Source organism: Mesoplodon bidens (assembly GCF_964165515.1).
Source record: "Mesoplodon bidens genome assembly, chromosome: 1".
Classification (NCBI taxonomy): domain Eukaryota; kingdom Metazoa; phylum Chordata; class Mammalia; order Artiodactyla; family Ziphiidae; genus Mesoplodon; species Mesoplodon bidens.
Genome location: NC_138176.1, coordinates 40,657,525 through 40,676,539, shown reverse-complemented (window position 1 = coordinate 40,676,539; position 19,015 = coordinate 40,657,525). Strand labels below are relative to the sequence as shown.

General features: G+C 40.2%; 1 protein-coding gene across 2 annotated transcripts in view; it reads left to right on the top strand.

Moving 5' to 3' along the window:
• A1CF (APOBEC1 complementation factor) overlaps positions 1–8,425 on the top strand; it is an 84,772-nt gene extending 76,347 nt beyond the window's left edge. For both annotated transcript variants that reach the window (XM_081250110.1, XM_081250109.1), the window contains exon 12: positions 747–8,425. In XM_081250110.1, the coding sequence (XP_081106236.1) occupies positions 747–898 (152 nt within the window). In that variant the 3' untranslated portion in view covers positions 899–8,425. The remainder of the gene's footprint in view (positions 1–746) is intronic.
• Positions 8,426–19,015: the final 10,590 nt, after the last annotated feature.

Sequence of the window (19,015 nt, the reverse complement as noted above, 5' to 3'; positions counted from 1 at the left end):
AGCTATTATGCTCTTTTCTTCAAAAGTGTTAATCAGCTAGACATGATAGTAATACAAAAGCACATGAGTATTTCCTTATCACTCAAACCCCTTAGTTCTCTGACAGTGAGGACGAGCACTAAGATCTCTGCACACATCAAAGACAGCTCGATGGTGGGGTGAGGTATTGTTTGTCCTATCCATTTAGACCAAAATGTGGACACCCTAGGTATTTGCTTTTATGGTGCTATATAGAAATATGCTAAAACTTTAACTATTTCTCCTATTGGTCTACCCAGTCCCTACAATCCTCCCTGGGTAAAGGCAATGGTTTTTAATATTCTATTTAGATGAGGGTGGGGATGCAGCAGAACCAGACCCACAAGGCCCACCCCAATCTCCTTGCAAACCCATCAACTGCCTCCCCTCCTTCACAAGTTCTGAGACCCTCTGAAAAAGTTCTGAACATCAAACTTTAATCAGCTCAGCAACCTGTCAAGTTTCTGTTTCTTGGGGTCTATCCCCCATGTTGCCAGTTTTCTAAGAGTGAAACGATTCTGATATAAATGGTCGACCCCACTTTGAGGAACACTCTTCCCTAATCAGTGAGTCCAGATATTACGTCCCCTGAGGGCACCTTTTAAAATGTACACGTTAACTTTTGGCTTTAAGCAATATGTTAAATTTTCATCTTTCATAAAGACAATAAGCCAAAAGGAAGCAAATCCGAACCCCTTTCATGAAGTTTTCTCTGTCTTCTCCTCCAGGCTATGCTGTCCCTAATGCAACTGCATCTGTGTCTGCAGCCCAGCTCAAGCAAGCGGTGACCTTGGGACAAGACTTAGCAGCATATGCAACGTATGAGGTCTACCCCACTTTTGCAGTGACTGCCCAAGGGGATGGATATGGAACCTTCTGAAGACATCTTTCTTTTAAGAATAAAACACACGAAACTCAATCTAGAAGAAATACACCTCTAACTCGGTCCCCTAATTATCACAAGTAATACTTGTCCCAGAGTGATTCCTTTCCTGAGACTGTACAGCTTACATTGATACTAATTGTAGAATCATGGTATGAGAACTTTATTTCTAATGAAATCCAACATTAAGGAGCCATTTATCTAACAGGAAGCTAACAGCAATTGCCCCCAAAAGTTGTTCTTCAAAGGTTCCTGAGTGTCTTGGGAGTATGTTTATAAACCCTGACAGAGTGGAGAGAGATGTTTAGCCAGCAGGAGTTCAGGGGCTAAGCAGACCTGGACAACCAGTAACAACCAAGGGGGCCAAGTAATTCCAGAGTCTTAACCCCTGGCTCACAGCTGCTTTTGTAATACACAAAGTCACAAAAGGCTGAGGGACAGTAGGAGATGCTTTTCCAAGCATATTTCCTATTGCCCACTGCATGAGGCATATTCACAGCCTGGACCTCGTGAGAGATTATCCAAGGTTTAATGGAGTCAGCAACATTTCAGTCTGAAAATTCCATCCAGTCAATTTGTCATAAGTCAGGATCTTCTCATCCCCTGCAGCCCCTGGGGACTAGGAAATTGATGTGATATGTTATAGTTATTGTTAAGACAAATCCAGGCCCACCATTTATTAAACTCATTAGCCCACACCTCTTTTTCCCTAGAACTCCAACGCTTCCTAAGGATGCCCACAACATAATAGTCATGCCAAATTGAAATGACTTTTTCTCATTTTAAACATTTTGACTTATCCATATTGATTTATTTTCATCTCAATCTCATTTTGCTCATCTCTGATATCATTAAAAAATTAATCAAATCTACAGCATATCATTTATGATACTTTTTGCTATTCAGCAAATTGGCTGAAAAGTCATTTCAAAGGGAGGAGTGAAGATTTACTCTCATTCCTATGATGTTTTTGTAGCACCCAGCCCACCATCCAGCACTCAGAGACAGTTATTAACCTGGGTTCAGACTTGGACTATCTAACCCACTTATACTAAATCTGCCGAGAAATCCACCACCTTCTCTTCCTTTTACTTTCAATAAGTATCAGACAGCTTTACCATATCTGAGTCCTGAAGTTATCACAGGAGAACTTTATATCCATCACTGATTATTATTAGAAGCCAATTTTTCAGATATTCAACAAGGATGTTATTATCAAAATCTCCTAGAGTTTTGGGTCTCTTCTCTAGAACATCTGAGGTGAGTGTGCTACAAAAACTGGGGAGTAGAAGGCACTGCTTTCTTTCATACTTATAAATGATGGCTTTTTGTTCAAAACAGAAATAATCAAAGTCCAAACACAAAATACCTATTACTACCACTCCAGTCTTATTAGTGGTTTAAGACATACAGTACTAGATTTCCATTTCCCTTGGCTTTTGTAAATTTCTGTAAGACTAAAGGGAAGACATAAACACCAAAGCATAGAAAAATCTGTCAAGTCTTGAATGGAATTCTGTGACCCAAAATCATGCCAGATTCCAATGAAAATCAGGTAAATTCCAACAACAATTAAGAGTCCTTGTAATCTTTCAGTTCTATTAACTCCAATCTGATATCAAAGGCCTCAAGGCTACGGCTGAAACTCTGAAAGGCCTCATGCTTTCAGTTTGTTTTGCTTTTCATATTTTTGAGAACAGTGTTTCCCAGACTTGACTGCACATTAGAAATACCTGGAGAGCTTTTCAAACTGCCAATGCCAAGGTCACACCTCATACCAGCTACATCAGAATGTCTTGGGATCGGAGCTGGACATCAGTTTGTTTGTTTGTTTGTTTTTAAAGATCTTAGCTGATTCACGTGTACAACCAAGTTTGGGAACTGCTGTATTCTTTGTATTTCCACTCTATTTTAATACTTTTTTTTAAAACATCTTTATTGGAGTAGAATTGCTTTAACAATGGTGTGTTAGTTTCTGCTTTATAACAAAGTGAATCAGTTATACATATACATATATCCCCATATCTCTTCCCTCTTGTGTCTCCCTCCCTCCCACCCTCCTTATCCCACCCCTCCAGGCGGTCACAATGCACCAAGCTGATCTCCCTGTGCTATGCGGCTGCTTCCCACTAGCTATCTATTTTACATTTGGTAGTGTATATATGTCCATGCCACTCTCTCCTACTAGAGAATGAACTTGAGGATACGGGGAGAGGGAAGGGTAAGCTGGTATTTTAATACTTTTTTTATTTCACTTTTATTAAATAGAAAAATGCAAGAAAAATTGTCTAAGTTAAAATAAATAGCCAGATATTTTTACATATATTCATCTCATGAAAAGTATGAATGTGAATATAATTCATACTGGCTTCAAACTAACTCTTGGGCCAAACTAATTCTAAGTATGAGAAAGTGAAACATTCCTCCTTAAGTAATTCTTAGGTCCAAATTTACACTCTTCCACAGACCTGCTTTCATACTCAAGGAGAGTAATTACAGTGGGGGCAGGCAAATTGCTAATCAGTCCAAAGAAGCATTCCAAATTCCAAGAACAAAAGTTTTAATGTTCTTTAAAATCTTTGAAAATAAACATAAAAAGATACTCTGCATATCTAGTATATGCAAAAAAGAAGGTATGATACAGAGGAGTTTTAAATTTAATCAAAATGAACAATTAGTTAATACAGGAATCATTTTATGAGAAAAAAGTCATTATTCCAGATTAAATCATAATCACTTTTTTAAAAGATTAAGAGCAGAGACATAAATATACAATAATAGCAAAGTATCAAGAAAATTACCACTGGAATATCATCTCATTACTTGCTCAAGGAAAAAAGTCACAAGTATGCATAACATTTACTTCCTGAGAACTAGTTTTATTCAAGTGAGTAGATGTGGTTTTATTTTTTGCTGAAATCTTATTCTAGTAAAATCTAGAGAATTCCATTTAGAACATAAATCATAGAAAGTATCAACGTGTTTGCCATGCCATATGTTTGCATTGCCTTTGCCCAAATTAAGTAATGTAGAGCAACTCCTGTTATGATGAGTTTGAAACTTTAAAAATCGGGATTTTTAAAAAAATCAAGTGTAGAACCAAAGGTTTATTTTGCATTATGTTTAGAGTTCTGAACTTCAGAAATTAGCACTTACTTAATACCTATCGTACCTTGTGTATCAATACACTTTTTTCTATTTCTTACTTTATTGCTTAATAGAAGAAAATCTTCATAGAAACAAAATTAAAATGAGTCAACCCACTAAGTGACAACAACAAAATACCCAAACCAATAATTTAGAAACATCTAGTGAATTAGGATTGGGTTTCAAAATTTGGGTAATTAATAGCGTAATGAGAATTAAAATCAGCCGTATGTTACTTAGGAGGAAATGAAACAGCAGTGAGATTAGATATCAATTTCTTATCTATAAAAATGCTTCCTCTTCTTAAATTGCTATACTCCTCTCCCACCCCATTAATTTAGCTAGAACTGCCTTTAACTGCCACAAAATATAATTTTCCTAGATGACTATCCACACCCATCCATCTCCGCCCAAACCTGGTATCATGCTAAATCACACGATATTCGTGTGACAGCACCCAAAATGCTGCTAGAAAGCTACCTCGTGTTAAGAAAACACTGACTTCAAAAAATATCTAACAAATGAGAATGTATTTCCAAACCACAGGTGTTTAACTTTCTAATGATGGATGGAAATTAAATTATAGCTATGTATTGCTAATAGCTATGCAGGAAATTTTAGTCTTATGTAAAAGTTTTTTTTAAAAAAAACATTCTTCCAATCACATAGATTAGCTTTTCAGAAATATTGCTTCAATATAATTTTTAATTTATGTTAATTTTCACTATATTTTAAAATGACTATTTTATCGTTTTTTCTTGGGCAGCTGGGTCACAATTTGAATTCATGGGGATAGGGAAACTTTCCAGGGTGCCTTGGCAGAATAAGGGTCAATAAAGAAAGTTAGGATTTTCAGTAAACTGTCTTGTATTCAAAGCTACAAAGTTTTGATAAAGTTTATTATTGTTGTGCAACTCCAGCCCTGTCCCAGACTTCCTGAAAGTAACTTACAACTAAAAGGGAACAATGTGCCCAATATTCACACAAGGCCATGATCATGTATTACCCCCTTGCACTCATATAGAAGTTTCCAGGGGGTGAAAACATAGCTACAACTTAACCTAGAGAATTAGTACTTTTTATGTTTTGTAGATATATTTTTTATATATTGTAGAGACATCTGCTAAAGACAAAACTAAGTTTCAAATATGACACCATAAGTGAACTTTATGATAAACACTTTTAAGAGAAAATACTAATAGCATAATTTAGGAATTTTAATATACTTATTGAAAGAGAAACTAGGCAACAGACATTCCTACCTGAGAGGCAACGGTTATCTACTGGGTTTTGTTAAATTGATTGTCAAATCTGATGTTGAAATTTCACTTCATTCTAGTGACATCTTGAAAATCTCTCAGTTTAATGAGAACATATTCATAGAAAGTGTAAAGTATCCACAAACGGTATGTTTGTGTTTGCCAACATTAGAACAAAGCAAAGCAAGTCCTGCTATAATTAGTGAAACTATTAGGAAAATAAGTTTTTTTTCTGACCTCCATACCTATCTCTTTACTTATGTAGTAAAACATTAAAAAAAATTTTTTTTACTCAATAATAAATGGGTACAGAATATTCTAGTGCCCCCAAAATGTCCAACATTTTAAAAGCCAGCTTTTTCTTACAATGTTGATAAAGATTATAGAATGAACAAATTTAATAGGGACAGCAGTGTATACCTTGAACACACAGAGTCATTTATGGGAAACGGCAGACTTTATGCATCCCCAGTTACCCTCAGTTTTGTAGGAAAGATAAAAGAACACCTTATAGTTTAGCTAATAGTGAAGAGAAGTTCATAACCAATCCAGAAGTAAAAAGTAATTAGGAAACCAGAAACCTTCATTCATTCAAAAGTGCCTGGAATAAAATAGAGAACTCTTCTGCATCACCTCTCCCTTGTGGACTTTCTTCTTATTTTGAGAGGGAAATCAAGAAAAAGAATAAACCCCATTCTCTCTTCACATATGGTACTTTGTCTAAGGGGAGGAGAGATACCAAGAAACAGGTCTTTAAAGAAAGTTAGCTGCCAGCAGGAATTTCTTGAAGACACAAGAGCATCCACCCCACTCATGGTTTAACACCATCTCTCTGGAGTGAGAATACATCCTGGTTTGCCAGGACAGTGCAGCCTTATGTCTGCTGTCCCACTATAAATATTAACAATCAACAATTAAAATGAACACCTGTCCCCCTTACTCTCAAATTTGTCTCAGTTTAGACAACAGATTATACAGTGACCTCATCTTTATGGCTCTTTCTGTTTTTTTATTTTTGTAGAACTGGCTTTATCCTCTCTAGAGCAGATACAGCTTAAACTAAAATGCCCTGCCACTTCTTTCTGACTGGGGTAGGATCATGGTGAACACAGAGGAAGGTAACATCTTTTCCACTCTTCCACTCCCCATCTAGCTGACCCTCTACTGACCCTTGCTGGTCCTACTTTTCTTCCCACTGCCCCTGGGCTCTGGGTCCTGAGTTCTGCCTTTTGTTGACAGAGCTAGCAGCCACTTGGCCACATGGTGCAGAAGAAAAGATGAAAGATAGTTCTTGGGGGCATGTGTTTAGCCTGTCAAGGTCAAGAGGGCATTAGTAGGGTCTTAGAGCATTTGCTGGGTTCTTTCTTCCTTGAACCAAGCTACCTACACCTCAAACCAGAAAGGACTTCCTATGTAAATCTTCATATTAAGAGGCACGATGTCTTTTTCCCTCCTTCTGTGTTTTCCAGATTTGCTCAAACACTGACTCCCTTCTATTTAACTTCACCATTAAGTTTGCTCATCAACTATCCTTCACCCCAAATCATCATATAATCCCATATAAAGAATTTATTATTTTTAATGGAAAATAATGTTAACAGATAGTTTCCTTTTTAACAGGAATCCCTTTCTACTCTTCCTTTATTCTCTTTACTAATATTGAGAATTAAACAAATTTTACAGTCTCTATTGCTATTAACCCACAAAACTATTCTTCATAGAATGTATGATCAGCCTGTGTTTACTATGCACCTACTCTTATGCCAGAAACTGTGAACACAAATCTATTTTTAAAAATTTCTTCCCTCAGTGGGGTACACAGTCTAGTGATCCATTCTGCAGTTTTTAAAACTGAATATAATTGCACATATTTAAGTGTGTCATCTGGTAGGTTTTGTCACTTAGTCAGAATCCCCAAAATAAATTGACTCTGTTCTAAACCTTGTTTCCACTATCACTGCCAAACACTAGGTTCGTATAGTAAGCCTTTTTAAAGACGAATTTAACTCTTGATCTATCATTATTGCTACTTAAGTAAAATGAGTTTTCAAATATTTTCCCCAGGAGAAATATAACAGACCATGCAAAAATTTAAAAAGAGGAAAAAATTTTAGTTAGAGACCCAGAAGGAGCTTTAAAACATGGAGTTGACAAATTCACATACTGATTTATGATGTTAATGAGCAGGGATGCATGCTTTTTATTTACTTGAAAACAGTTTGGTTATTAACAACTTCTATTTTCTAAATATACCTGTGTTTATAAAATTTAAAACTCCTGCGTAAAAAGCCTTATCTATACCTATATTTTTTGCAGTAAATGATTTACAATGAAGTATACCTATTTTCAAATGTGAATTTATTTTGAAACTTGGCATTTTCTACAATAATTTATAAGGGAATTTTGGGCTCACAGGCTGCAGATAAGTCTATTAAATCAATCTGTCATTATCACTGGTTCAAATATGTAATGTTATTATTGGCATTTTTATCCCTATTTCTTCATGAGTTCTTTTTTCTACTTTTCTGACTGCAATATAGCCAGATATTATTATCTCTTCTCTTAATGAAAAGCATGCTGTCAGCAAAATGTATCTCTAGTTTCTAGATGTTAAACGATCTCTTCTTTTCCTTTTTGTTATTATTGACATTATTTATGCGAGTTAGCTGACGTACCAAGAAACAAAAACAGTATTAAAGAGTATGCATAAAGCACTTATTTTTGTACTTTGAGTACAATGTTTTATAAAACTCTGTGATCTATCTATATATACTGAGTAAAATTACAACATTCATTCATTGGGAAAATAATCATTGGTTTGGAAGATAATGGGCACTGTAGAATCATAAATCACATGAAATGAGAAATAACGCAATATTGTGATGACTAGTGTAATTCCAGAATGGTGAAATGATTTTAACTGAATTTTCAAGCACCATTATAAAGTTTTTAAAAGTATCAACATGTGTTGCTGATTCATTTTTTATTTCCTGAAAACTAAAGTTTTGCTCTTTTTGAGTAAATACCTAAATATTAATGATCTATATTTGCAATGTCCCTTTGGTGACTTCTTTACATTCACATCTTTTATAAAATTTCCCTCTGGTGCATCTTCTGAGAATAAATGTAACTTTTAATGATTGAGTGCATTATTTTCCAATCAATAAAGGAAACAAGAGAAATACTAAGAAACAAAAAAATAATGAGAAAACATGACTGCAGAAAGGTAAGTGGGCTCTGAAGTCAACATTTACCCTGGGGGTATCTGCTGATCCCTTAATGGATGGGAGCAGAAGTCAGTAAACCATCCCTGGAGGACCAAATCCAGCTGCCTGGATGGTTGTAGTATTTTTATAGGACTGAGCTAAGATGTTTTTTACATTTTATAAAGTTGCTTTGAAAAAAAAGGAAGAATTTGTGACAATGCCCATAGATGGCATATAAAGACTAAAGACTTTACCATCTGGCCCTTTACAAAATGTTTGCAAAGCCTGCACTAAGACAATACCACACATTTTGATGGTATTAACAGAATATCTTCTGTTACAGGTAGCATCCCACTTCTAGGTACTAAATTCTGAATTAGCTAGGATTAGGTTTGGCTGCCAGTGACAGTCCCAAATGACAGTGGTTTAAATAATATAGCAATTTATTGCTCTTCACCCAAAGTCCCAAAATGCAGTACAATGCTGGTATTGTGTTTCACGATATCATGAACAGAGAGTCTCTTCTGCTACTTTACCTGCATGGTCTCAATCTCATGATCTAAAGTGACGGCACCTACATTCTACATAGGAGGATAGAGGCAGGATGAAGAAGAAGAGGAAAAGACCCCTACTAGCTTTCCCTAAAGGGAATTTACTGGAAGCTGCCACACAACACTATGGCTTCCATCCCATTGGCCAGAACTTAGGCCTAGCTGCAAAAAAAGAATGGGAAAGGTAGTCTTCATCTGGGCAACCATCAAAAATTACTTTACTCTGAAAGAATGGAAGAATGAATATTGAGGGAAAGCTAGCAGAGTCTGCCACAGATACCTACATCACAGGAAATATGTGAGAGTTAAATAAGTAAGGCACTTGAGATCATTCAGCACTGGGCTTGGCACATGCTAGATGCCTAGGACCCTTGCCTCCCTCCCCTTCACCAAATAAAAGAAACTGTCAATTTACCTCAGAATTTCTTAAAGTGTTGTCACCCATTGAAAGTATAGTTGTGGTAGGGATGGTTCCACTGAAACCTCCTGGTATTCCCACCATTAAATAATCCCTTCTCCTTGAGTTCAGTGTGGACCAAGTGGCTCACTTCTAATGGACAGAATATGGGATATCACTTCTGAGATAAGGTTGTAAAAGATTAGGATTTCCATTGCTGGGATCTTGCTTGCTCACTCTCATGAAGCCAGCTGCCATGTTGTGAGCTGTGCTATGGAGAGGGCCATATGGTAAGGAACAGCCTGTGAGTAACTGAGTCAGGCCAAGAGCCACATGACTGGGCTCTGAAGCAGATTCCTCCTCAATAGAACTGCAGTCCAGGCTAACAGAGTTAACAGCAGATTATGAGAGATTCCGAAGCAGAGAACCCATCTAAACTGCATCTTGATTCCTGTTCCACAGGAGGTAAAATGTGTTGTGTTAAGTTGCTAAGTTCTAGGATAATTTGTTGTGAAACAGTAATTAATGAAACAGTGAAAAGTCATAAAGTTATAGTGAATGCAAATGTGCTTATTTGAGAGTCATTGAAGCTGTTATTCAAAATCAGAGAAATAAACTCAATTTTTAAATTTATGAATAACTTTGCTGTTGTCCGTATGCAGGACCATATGCCCAATACTAGGGAGGATTAAAGCTAAGGAGGTTGGAGATACCTGATTGGAAGTGCTCAAAAATGTTGGCTGAGTGGAAAGAAGAAAGGAAGGGAGGGACGGATGAAGGGAGAGAGTGAAGGATGGAGGAAAGAAGAAAGGAAGAAGGGAAGGGAGGGGTAGAGAAAGAGAGGAAAGAAAAGAGAGAGAAAAGGAAGACATTAACTAAATTCTACTCTCACTTTATCCCTCTTTCTCAGAAGGTCCATCTGTCTACCATTGCTTCAGTAAAGGTATCTGGCCAAACATCAACCAGAGATTCCATGCAAGGCTTTCTGACTGTGGTTTTCCAAAAGATTTATCAATTCAAAGAATTTACAGAAGTGAAAGAGTAGGAGATAGTGATTCATAGTATAGAGAGAGTATCATAGAGAAGGAAGAGGAATGACGTGTGCCCTCATCTCCAAAACAGAATGGGGATGGGGAGAGAGAGAATAGTGAGACCTGAAAAGCCAAGAATATAGGGAATTTGGATTCTGCATCCAAGCAGCACCCACCAGAAGGTAATAAGATCTTAGAAAAGAATGGCTGCAGAACAAGTTCAGGCAGGCTTGAATACACACCCATGCCCCACACAAAGAACGGACTTCTCAAAGGAGTCCCTAAAGGGGACTAAAGCAACAGAGACATTGGCCTTCTCAGAAGTTATCTCTGTGCCCCAGTAATGGGGACCAGATCCTCCATTCCTACTAGTACGAAGGACACCAAAGATTGTAACACAATCTCAGGAATGGGAGGATGAGCCTTGGCAAGTTTTTGTTTTAATCCACCCCACAAAATGGGAGTCAGTCGAAAATCAAGTTGAGTTATAGAAAAATAAAGTGATTTTTTTTTCTTTAGTGCTTGTGTTTGTGGACTGAGACCTGCTACTCCATCAATCGAGGTCAACCTCAGCATAGTTCCAATTGTTCTTTTTAACCCCATGCTGCCTTGCAGAGTGGCTAAAAGCACAAGCTTTGTAGCCAGTCAGAACGAAGTCTGCCCTGCCACTACTTATGGTTGGGAATGAGAAAATAACTTAACCTACCTGATTCTGTTTCCTCATTCATTAGGGAGAAATTGTAACACCTCCACTATAGGGTTGCTATGAGAACTGAGATCATGTACATAGGCATACTCATCATAAGGCCTGACATGGTAAGAATCAAAAAAGCTACCAAAACTTAATCAGGAAGAAACAGACTTCCGGGGAAGATGGCGGAAGAGTAAGATGCGGAGATCACCTTCCTCCTCACAGATACACCAGAAATACAGCTACACGTGGAACAACTCCTACAGAACACCTACTGAACGCTGGCAGAAGAACTCAGACCTCCCAAAAGGCAAGAAACTCCCCACGTACCTGGGTAGGGCAAAGCAGAGAGATTCCCGCACAGAGGATTGGTGCCAACCAGCACTCACCAGCCCAAGAGGCTTGTCTGCTCGCCCACCGGGGCGGGCGGCGCTGGGAGCTGAGGCTAGGGCTTCAGTCAGAGCGCAGGGAGAGGAGTGGGGCTGGCGGCGTGAACACAGCCTGAAAGGGCTAATGTGCCACAGCTAGCCGGGAGGGAGTATGGGAAAAAGTTTGGACCTGCCGAAGAGGCAAGAGACTTTTTCATCCCTCTTTGTTTCCTGCTGCGTGAGGAGAGGGGATTAAGAGCGCTGCTTAAAGGAGCTCCAGAGACGGGTGCGAGCCGCGGCTGAAAGCGCGGACCCCAGAGACGGGCTTGAGATCTTGGGGCTGCTGCTGCCACCCCGACGAGGCCTGTGTGCGAGCGCAGGTCACTATCCACGCCCCCCTTCCAGGAAGCCTGAGCAGCCCGTCACTACCGGGGTCCCGGGATCCAGGGACGGATTCCCTTGGAGAACGCACGGTGCGCCTCGGGCTGGTGCAACGTCACGCCGCCCTCTGCCGCCGCAGGCTTGCCCCGCAGTCCGTGCCCCTCCCTCCCCCCAGGCTTGAGTGAGCCAGAGTCGCAGAGGTGGCTGCTCCTTTAACCCTGTCCTGTCTGAGCGACGAACAGACGCCCTCCGGCGACCTACACGCAGAGGCAGGGCCAAATCCAAAGCTGAGACCCAGGAGCTGTGAGAACAAAGAAGAGAAAGGGAAACCTCTCCCAGCAGCCTCAGAAGCAGCGGATTAAAGCTGCACAATCAACTTGATGTACCCTGCATCTGTGGAATACATGAATAGACAACAAATCATCGCAAATTGAGGAGCCAGGAGTCAGTGCTGTGCCTCTGAGGTGGGAGAGCCAACTTCAGGACACCGGTCCACAACAGACCTCCCAGCTCCACATAATATCAAATGGCGAAAATCTTCCAGAGATCTCCATCTCAACACCAGCATCCAGCTTCACTCAATAACCAGCAAGCTAAAGTGCTGGACACCCTATGCCAAACAACTAGCAAGACAGGAACACAGTGCCATCCATTAGCAGAGAGGCTGCCTAAAATCATAAAAAGTGCACAGATACCCCAAAACACACCACCAGACGTGGAACTGCCCACCAGAAAGACAAGATCCAGACTCATCCACCAGAACACAGGCACTAGTCCCCTCCACCAGGAAGCCTACACAACCCACTAAACCAACCTTAGCCACTGGGGACAGACACCAAAAACAACGGGAACTACGAACCTGCAGCCTGCAAAAAGGAGACCCCAAACACAGTAAGATAAGCAAAATGAGAAGACAGAAAAACACACAGCAGGAGAAGGAGCAAGATAAAAACCCACCAGACCTAACAAATGCAGAGGAAATAGGCAGTCTACCTGAAAAAGAATTCAGAATAATGATAGTAAAGATGATCCAAAATCTTGGAAATAGAATAGACAAAATGCAAGAAACAGTTAACAAGGACCTAGAAGAACTAAAGATGAATCAAGCATCGATTAAAAACACAATAAATGAACTGAAAAATACTCTAGATGGGATCAATAGCAGAATAACTGAGGCAGAAGAACGGATAAGTGACATGGAAGATAAAATAGTGGAAATAACTACTGCAGAGCGGAAGAAAGAAAGACGAATGAAAAGAACAGAGGACAGTCTCAGAGACCTCTGGGACAACATTAAATGCACCAACATATGAATTATAGGGGTTCCAGAAGAAGAAGAGAAAAAGAAAGGGACTGAGAAAATATTTGAAGAGATTATACTTGAAAACTTCCCTAATATGGGAAAGGAAAGAGTCAGTCAAGTCCAGGAGGCACAGAGAGTCCCATACAGGGTAAATCCAAGGAGAAATACAGCAAGACACATATTAATCAAACAGTCAAAAATTAAATACAATGAAAACATATTAAAAGCAGCAAGGGAAAAACAACAAATAACACACAAGGGAATCCCCATAAGGTTAACAGCTGACCTTTCAGGAGAAACTCTTCAAGCCAGAAGGGACTGGCAGGACATATTTAAAGTGATGAAGGAGAAAAACCTGCAACCATAGGATATTCCATCCAAAAACAACAGAATACACATTTTTCTCAAGTGCTCATGGAACATTCTCCAGGATAGATCATATCTTGGGTCACAAATCAAGCCTTGGTAAATTTAAGAAAATTGAAATTGTATCAAGTATCTTTTCCGACCACAATGCTATGAGACTAGATATCAATTATAGGAAAAGATCTGTAAAAAATACAAACACATGGAGGCTAAACAATACACTACTTAATAACGAAGTGATCACTGAAGAAATCAAAGAAGAAATTTAAAAATACCTAGAAACAAATGACAATGGAGACACGACGACCCAAAACCTATGAGAGGCGGCAAAAGCAGTTCTAAGAGGGATGTTTATAGCAATACAATCCCACCTTAAGAAACAGGAAACATCTCGAGTAAACAACCTAACCTTGCACCTAAAGCAATTAGAGAAAGAAGAACAAAAACACCCCAAAGTTAGCAGAAGGAAAGAAATCATAAAAATCAGATCAGAAATAAATGAAAAAGAAATGAAGGAAACGATAGCAAAGATCAATAAAACTAAAAGCTGGTTCTTTGAGAAGATAGACAAAATTGATAAACCATTAGCCAGACTCATCAAGAAAAGAAGGGAGAAGACTCAAATCAATAGAATTAGAAATGAAAAAGGAGAAGTAACAACTGACACTGCAGAAATACAAAAGATCATGAGAGGGCCCCGGAGGAAGATGGCGGAAGAGTAAGACGCGGAGATCACCTTCCTCCCCACAGATACATCAGAAATTCATCTACATGTGGAACACCTCCTACAGAACACCTACTAAACGCTGACAGAAGACCTCAGACACCCCAAAAGGCAAGAAACTCCCCACATACCTGGGTAGGGCAAAAGAAAAAAAGAATAAACAGAGACAATAGGATAGGGACGGGACCTGCACCAGTGGGAGGGAGCCGTGAAGCAGGAAAGGTTTCCACACACTACAAGCCCCTTCGCGGGCGGAGACTGCAGGTGGCGGAGGGGGAAAGCTTCGGAGTAGCGGAGGAGAGCACAGCAACAGGGGTGTGGAGGGCAAAGCGGAGAGATTCCGGCACAGAGGATCGGTGCCCTCAGGCACACACCAGCCCGAGAGGCTTGTTTGCTTGGCCGCCGGGGCAGCCGGGGCTGGGAGCTGAGGCTCGGGTTTCGGCTTTCAGTCGGAGCGCAGGGAGAGGACTGGGGCTGGCGGCAGGAAGAGAGCCTGAAGGGGTTAGTGCACCACGGCTAGCCCGGAGGGAGTCCAGGGAAAGGGTCTGGAGCTGCCGAAGAGGCAAGAGACTTTTTTCCCTTTTGTTTCCTGGTGCACGAGGAGAGGGCATTAAGAGGGCTGCTTGGGGAAGCGCCGGAGACAGGCGCGGACCTCGGAGACGGGCGTGGGACGCTGGGGCTGCTGCTGCCGCCGCCGCCACGGGGCCTGTGTGCGAGCGCGGGTCACTGTCCGCCCCGCCTTCCGGGGGGCCTGTGCACCCCGCCACTGCCGGGGTCCCGGGACCTGGGGACGGCTTTCCCGGGAAACCGCACGGAGCGCCTCGGGCTGCTGCAACATCACGCCGGCCTCAGCCGCCGCAGGCCCGCCCCACACTGCGCGCCCCTCCCTCCCCTCTGCCTGAGTGAGCCAGAGCCCCCGAATCAGCGACTCCTTTAAACCCGTCCTGTCTGAGCGAAGAACTGACGCCCTCCAGCGACCTACGCACAGAGGCGGGGCCAGGTCCAAGGCTGAGACCCGGGAGCTGTGAGATCAGAGAAGAGACAGGGAAATCTCTCTGTGCAGCCTCGGAGGCAGCGGATTAAAGCTCCACGGCCCATTTGATGTGCCCTGCGTCTGTGGAGTGCATAAATGGACAGCGAATCATCCCAAATTGAGGAAGTGGACTTTGAGGACAAGATTTAAGACTTTCCCCCCTTTTCCTCTTTTTACAACGAATTATCCCAAATTAAGGAGGTGGACTTAGAGAGTAAGATTTCAGACTTCTTGCCCTTTTGCTCTTTTTACAACGAATTATCCCAAATTGAGGAGGTGGACTTGGAGAGCAAGATTTTTGATTTTTCCCCCTGCTCTCTTTTTGTGAATGTGTATGTGCAATCTTCTGTGTAAGATTCTCTCTGTACAGCTTTAATTCCACCATATGTCCCAGGGTTCTATTGGTCCGTTTTTTTTTCAATAATTACTTTTTAATTTTAATAACGCTACTATATTTCATACTTTCTTCTATTTTACTTTACCTGCTCTTTCTTTTTTTCCTACCTTCCCTTCCTCCCTCCCTCCTTCTGCTCCTCCTTTCCTTCTTTCTTTTTCTTTCCTCCCTCCCTCCATCCCACCCTTCTTCTTTCCACTTTCTTTTTCTTTCCTTCCTCCCTCCTGTCTTTCTTTCTTTCCTTTCTCCCTCCCTCCCTCCCCCCTGTCTTTCTTTCTTTCTTTCCATCCTTCCTCCCTCCCTCCTTTCTTTCTTTCTTCCTTCCTTCCTTCCTTTCTTCCCTTCTTCCTTTCTTTCCCTCTCTCTTTCTTTCTTCTACTAATTCTTTCTTTCTACTTTTTCTCCCTGTTATTCTGAGCCGGGTGGATGAAAGGCTCTTGGTGCTACAGCCAGGAGTCAGTGCTGTGAGTCTGAAGTGGGAGAGCCAACTTCAGGACACGGGTCCACAAGAGACCTCCCAGCTCTACATAATATCAAGCAGCGAAAATCTCCCAGAGATCTCCATCTCAACACCAGCACCCAGCTTCACTCAACGACCAGCAAACTACAGTGCTGGTCACCCTATGCCAAGCAACTAGCAAGGCAGGAACACAACCCCACCCATTAGCAGAGAGGCTGCCTAAAAACATAATAAGGCCACAGGCACCCCAAAACACACCACCAGACGTGGACCTGTCCACCAGAAAGACAAGATCGAGCCTCAACCACCAGAACACAGGCACTAGTCCCCCCCACCAGGAAGCCTACACAACCTACTGAAACAACCTTAGCCACTGGGGACAGACACCAAAATCAACGGCACCTCCGAATCTGCAGCCTGCAAAAAGGAGACCCCAAACACAGTAAGATAAGCAAAATGAGAAAACACAAGAACACACAGCAGGTGAAGGAGCAAGATAAAAACCTACCAGATCTAACAAATGAAGAGGTAATAGGCAGTCTACCTAAAAAAGAATTCAGAATAATGATAGTAAAGATGATCCAAGATTCTATTTCCAAGATCCAAAATCTTGGAAATAGAATAGACAAAATGTAAGAAACAGTTAACAAGTACCTAGAAGAACTAAAGATGAATGAAGCATCGATTAAAAACACAATAAATGAACTGAAAAATACTCTAGATGGGATCAATAGCAGAATAAATGAGGCAGAAGAACGGATAAGTGAGGTGGAAGATAAAATCGTGGAAATAACTGCTGCAGAGCAAAATAAAGAAAAAAGAATGAAAAGAACAGAGGACAGTCTCAGAGACCTCTGGGACAACATTAAATGCACCAACATTCGAATTATAGGGGTTCCAGAAGAAGAAGAGAAAAAGAAAGGGACTGAGAAAATATTTGAAGAGATTATAGTTGCAAACTTCCCTAATATGAGAAAGGAAATAGTTAATCAAGTCCATGAGGCACAGAGAGTCCCATACAGAATAAATCCAAGGAGAAAGACGCCAAGACACATATTAATCAAACAGTCAAAAATTAAACACAAAGAAATCATATTAAAAGCAGCAAGGGAAAAAAAACAAATAACACACAAGGGAATCCCCATCAGGTTAATAGCTGATCTCTCAGCAGAAGCTCTACAACCCAGAAGGGAGTGGCAGGACATAATTAAAGTGATGAAGGAGAGAAACCTGCAACCAAGATTACTCTATCCAGCAAGGATCTCATTCAGATTTGATGGAGAAATTAAAACGTTTACAGACAAGCAAAAGCTGAGAGAGTTCAGCACCACCAAACCAGCTTTACAACAAATGCTAAAGTAACTTCTCTAGGCAAGAAACACAACAGAAGGAAAAGACCTACAATAACGAACCCAAAGCAATTAAGGAAATGGGAATAGGAACATACATATCAATAATTACCTTAAATGTAAATGGACTAAATGCTCCCACCAAAAGACACAGAGTGGCTGAATGGATACAAAAACAAGACCCATATATATGCTGTCTACAAGAGACCCACTTCAGACCTAGAGACACATACAGATTGAAAGTAAGGGGATGGAAAAAGATATTCCATGCAAATGGAAATCAAAAGAAAGCTGGAGTAGCAATTCTTATATCAGACAAAATAGACTTTAAAATAAAGACTATTAGAAGAGACAAAGAAGGACACTACATAACGAAAAAGGGATCAATCCAAGAAGAAGATATAACAATTGTAAATATTTATGCACCCAACATAGGAGCACCTCAATACATAAGGCAAATACTAACAACCATAAAAGGGGAAATCGACAGTAACACAATCATAGTAGGGGACTTTAACACCCCACTTTCACCAATGGACATATCATCCAAAATGAAAATAAATAAGGAAACACAAGCTTTAAATGATACATTAAACAAGATGGACTTAGTTGATATTTATAGGACATTCCATCCAAAAACAACAGAATACACATTTTTCTCAAGTGCTCATAGAACATTCTCCAGGATAGATCATATCTTGGGTCACAAATCAAGCCTTGGTAAATTTAAGAAAATTGAAATTGTATCAAGTATCTTTTCCGACCACAATGCTATGAGACTAGACATCAATTACAGGAAAACATCTGTAAAAATACAGACACATGGAGGCTAAACAATACACTACTCAATAACGAAGTGATCACTGAAGAAATCAAAGAGGAAATTTAAAAATACCTAGAAACAAATGACAATGGAGACACGACGACCCAAAACCTATGGGACTCACCAAAAGCAGTTCTAAGGGGGAAGTTTATAGCAATACAATCCCACCTTAAGAAACAGGAAACATCTCGAGTAAACAACCTGACCCTGAACCTAAAGCAATTAGAGAAAGAAGAACAAAAAACCCCCAAAGTTAGCAGAAGGAAAGAAATCATAAAGATCAGATCAGAAATAAATAAAAAAGAAATGAAGGAAACGATAGCAAAGATCAACCAAACTAAAAGCTGGTTCTTTGAAAAGATAAACAAAATTGACAAACCATTAGCCAGACTCATCAAGAAAAGAAGGAAGAAGACTCAAATCAATAGAATTAGAAATGAAAAGGAAGAAGTAACAACTGACATGGCAGAAATACAAAAATCATGAGAGACTACTACAAGCAAATTTATGCTAATAAAATGGACAACCTAGAAGAAATGAACAAATTCTTAGAAATGCACAACCAGCCAAGACTGAATCAGGAAGAAATAGAAAATATGAATAGAACAATCACAAGCACTGAAATTGAAAC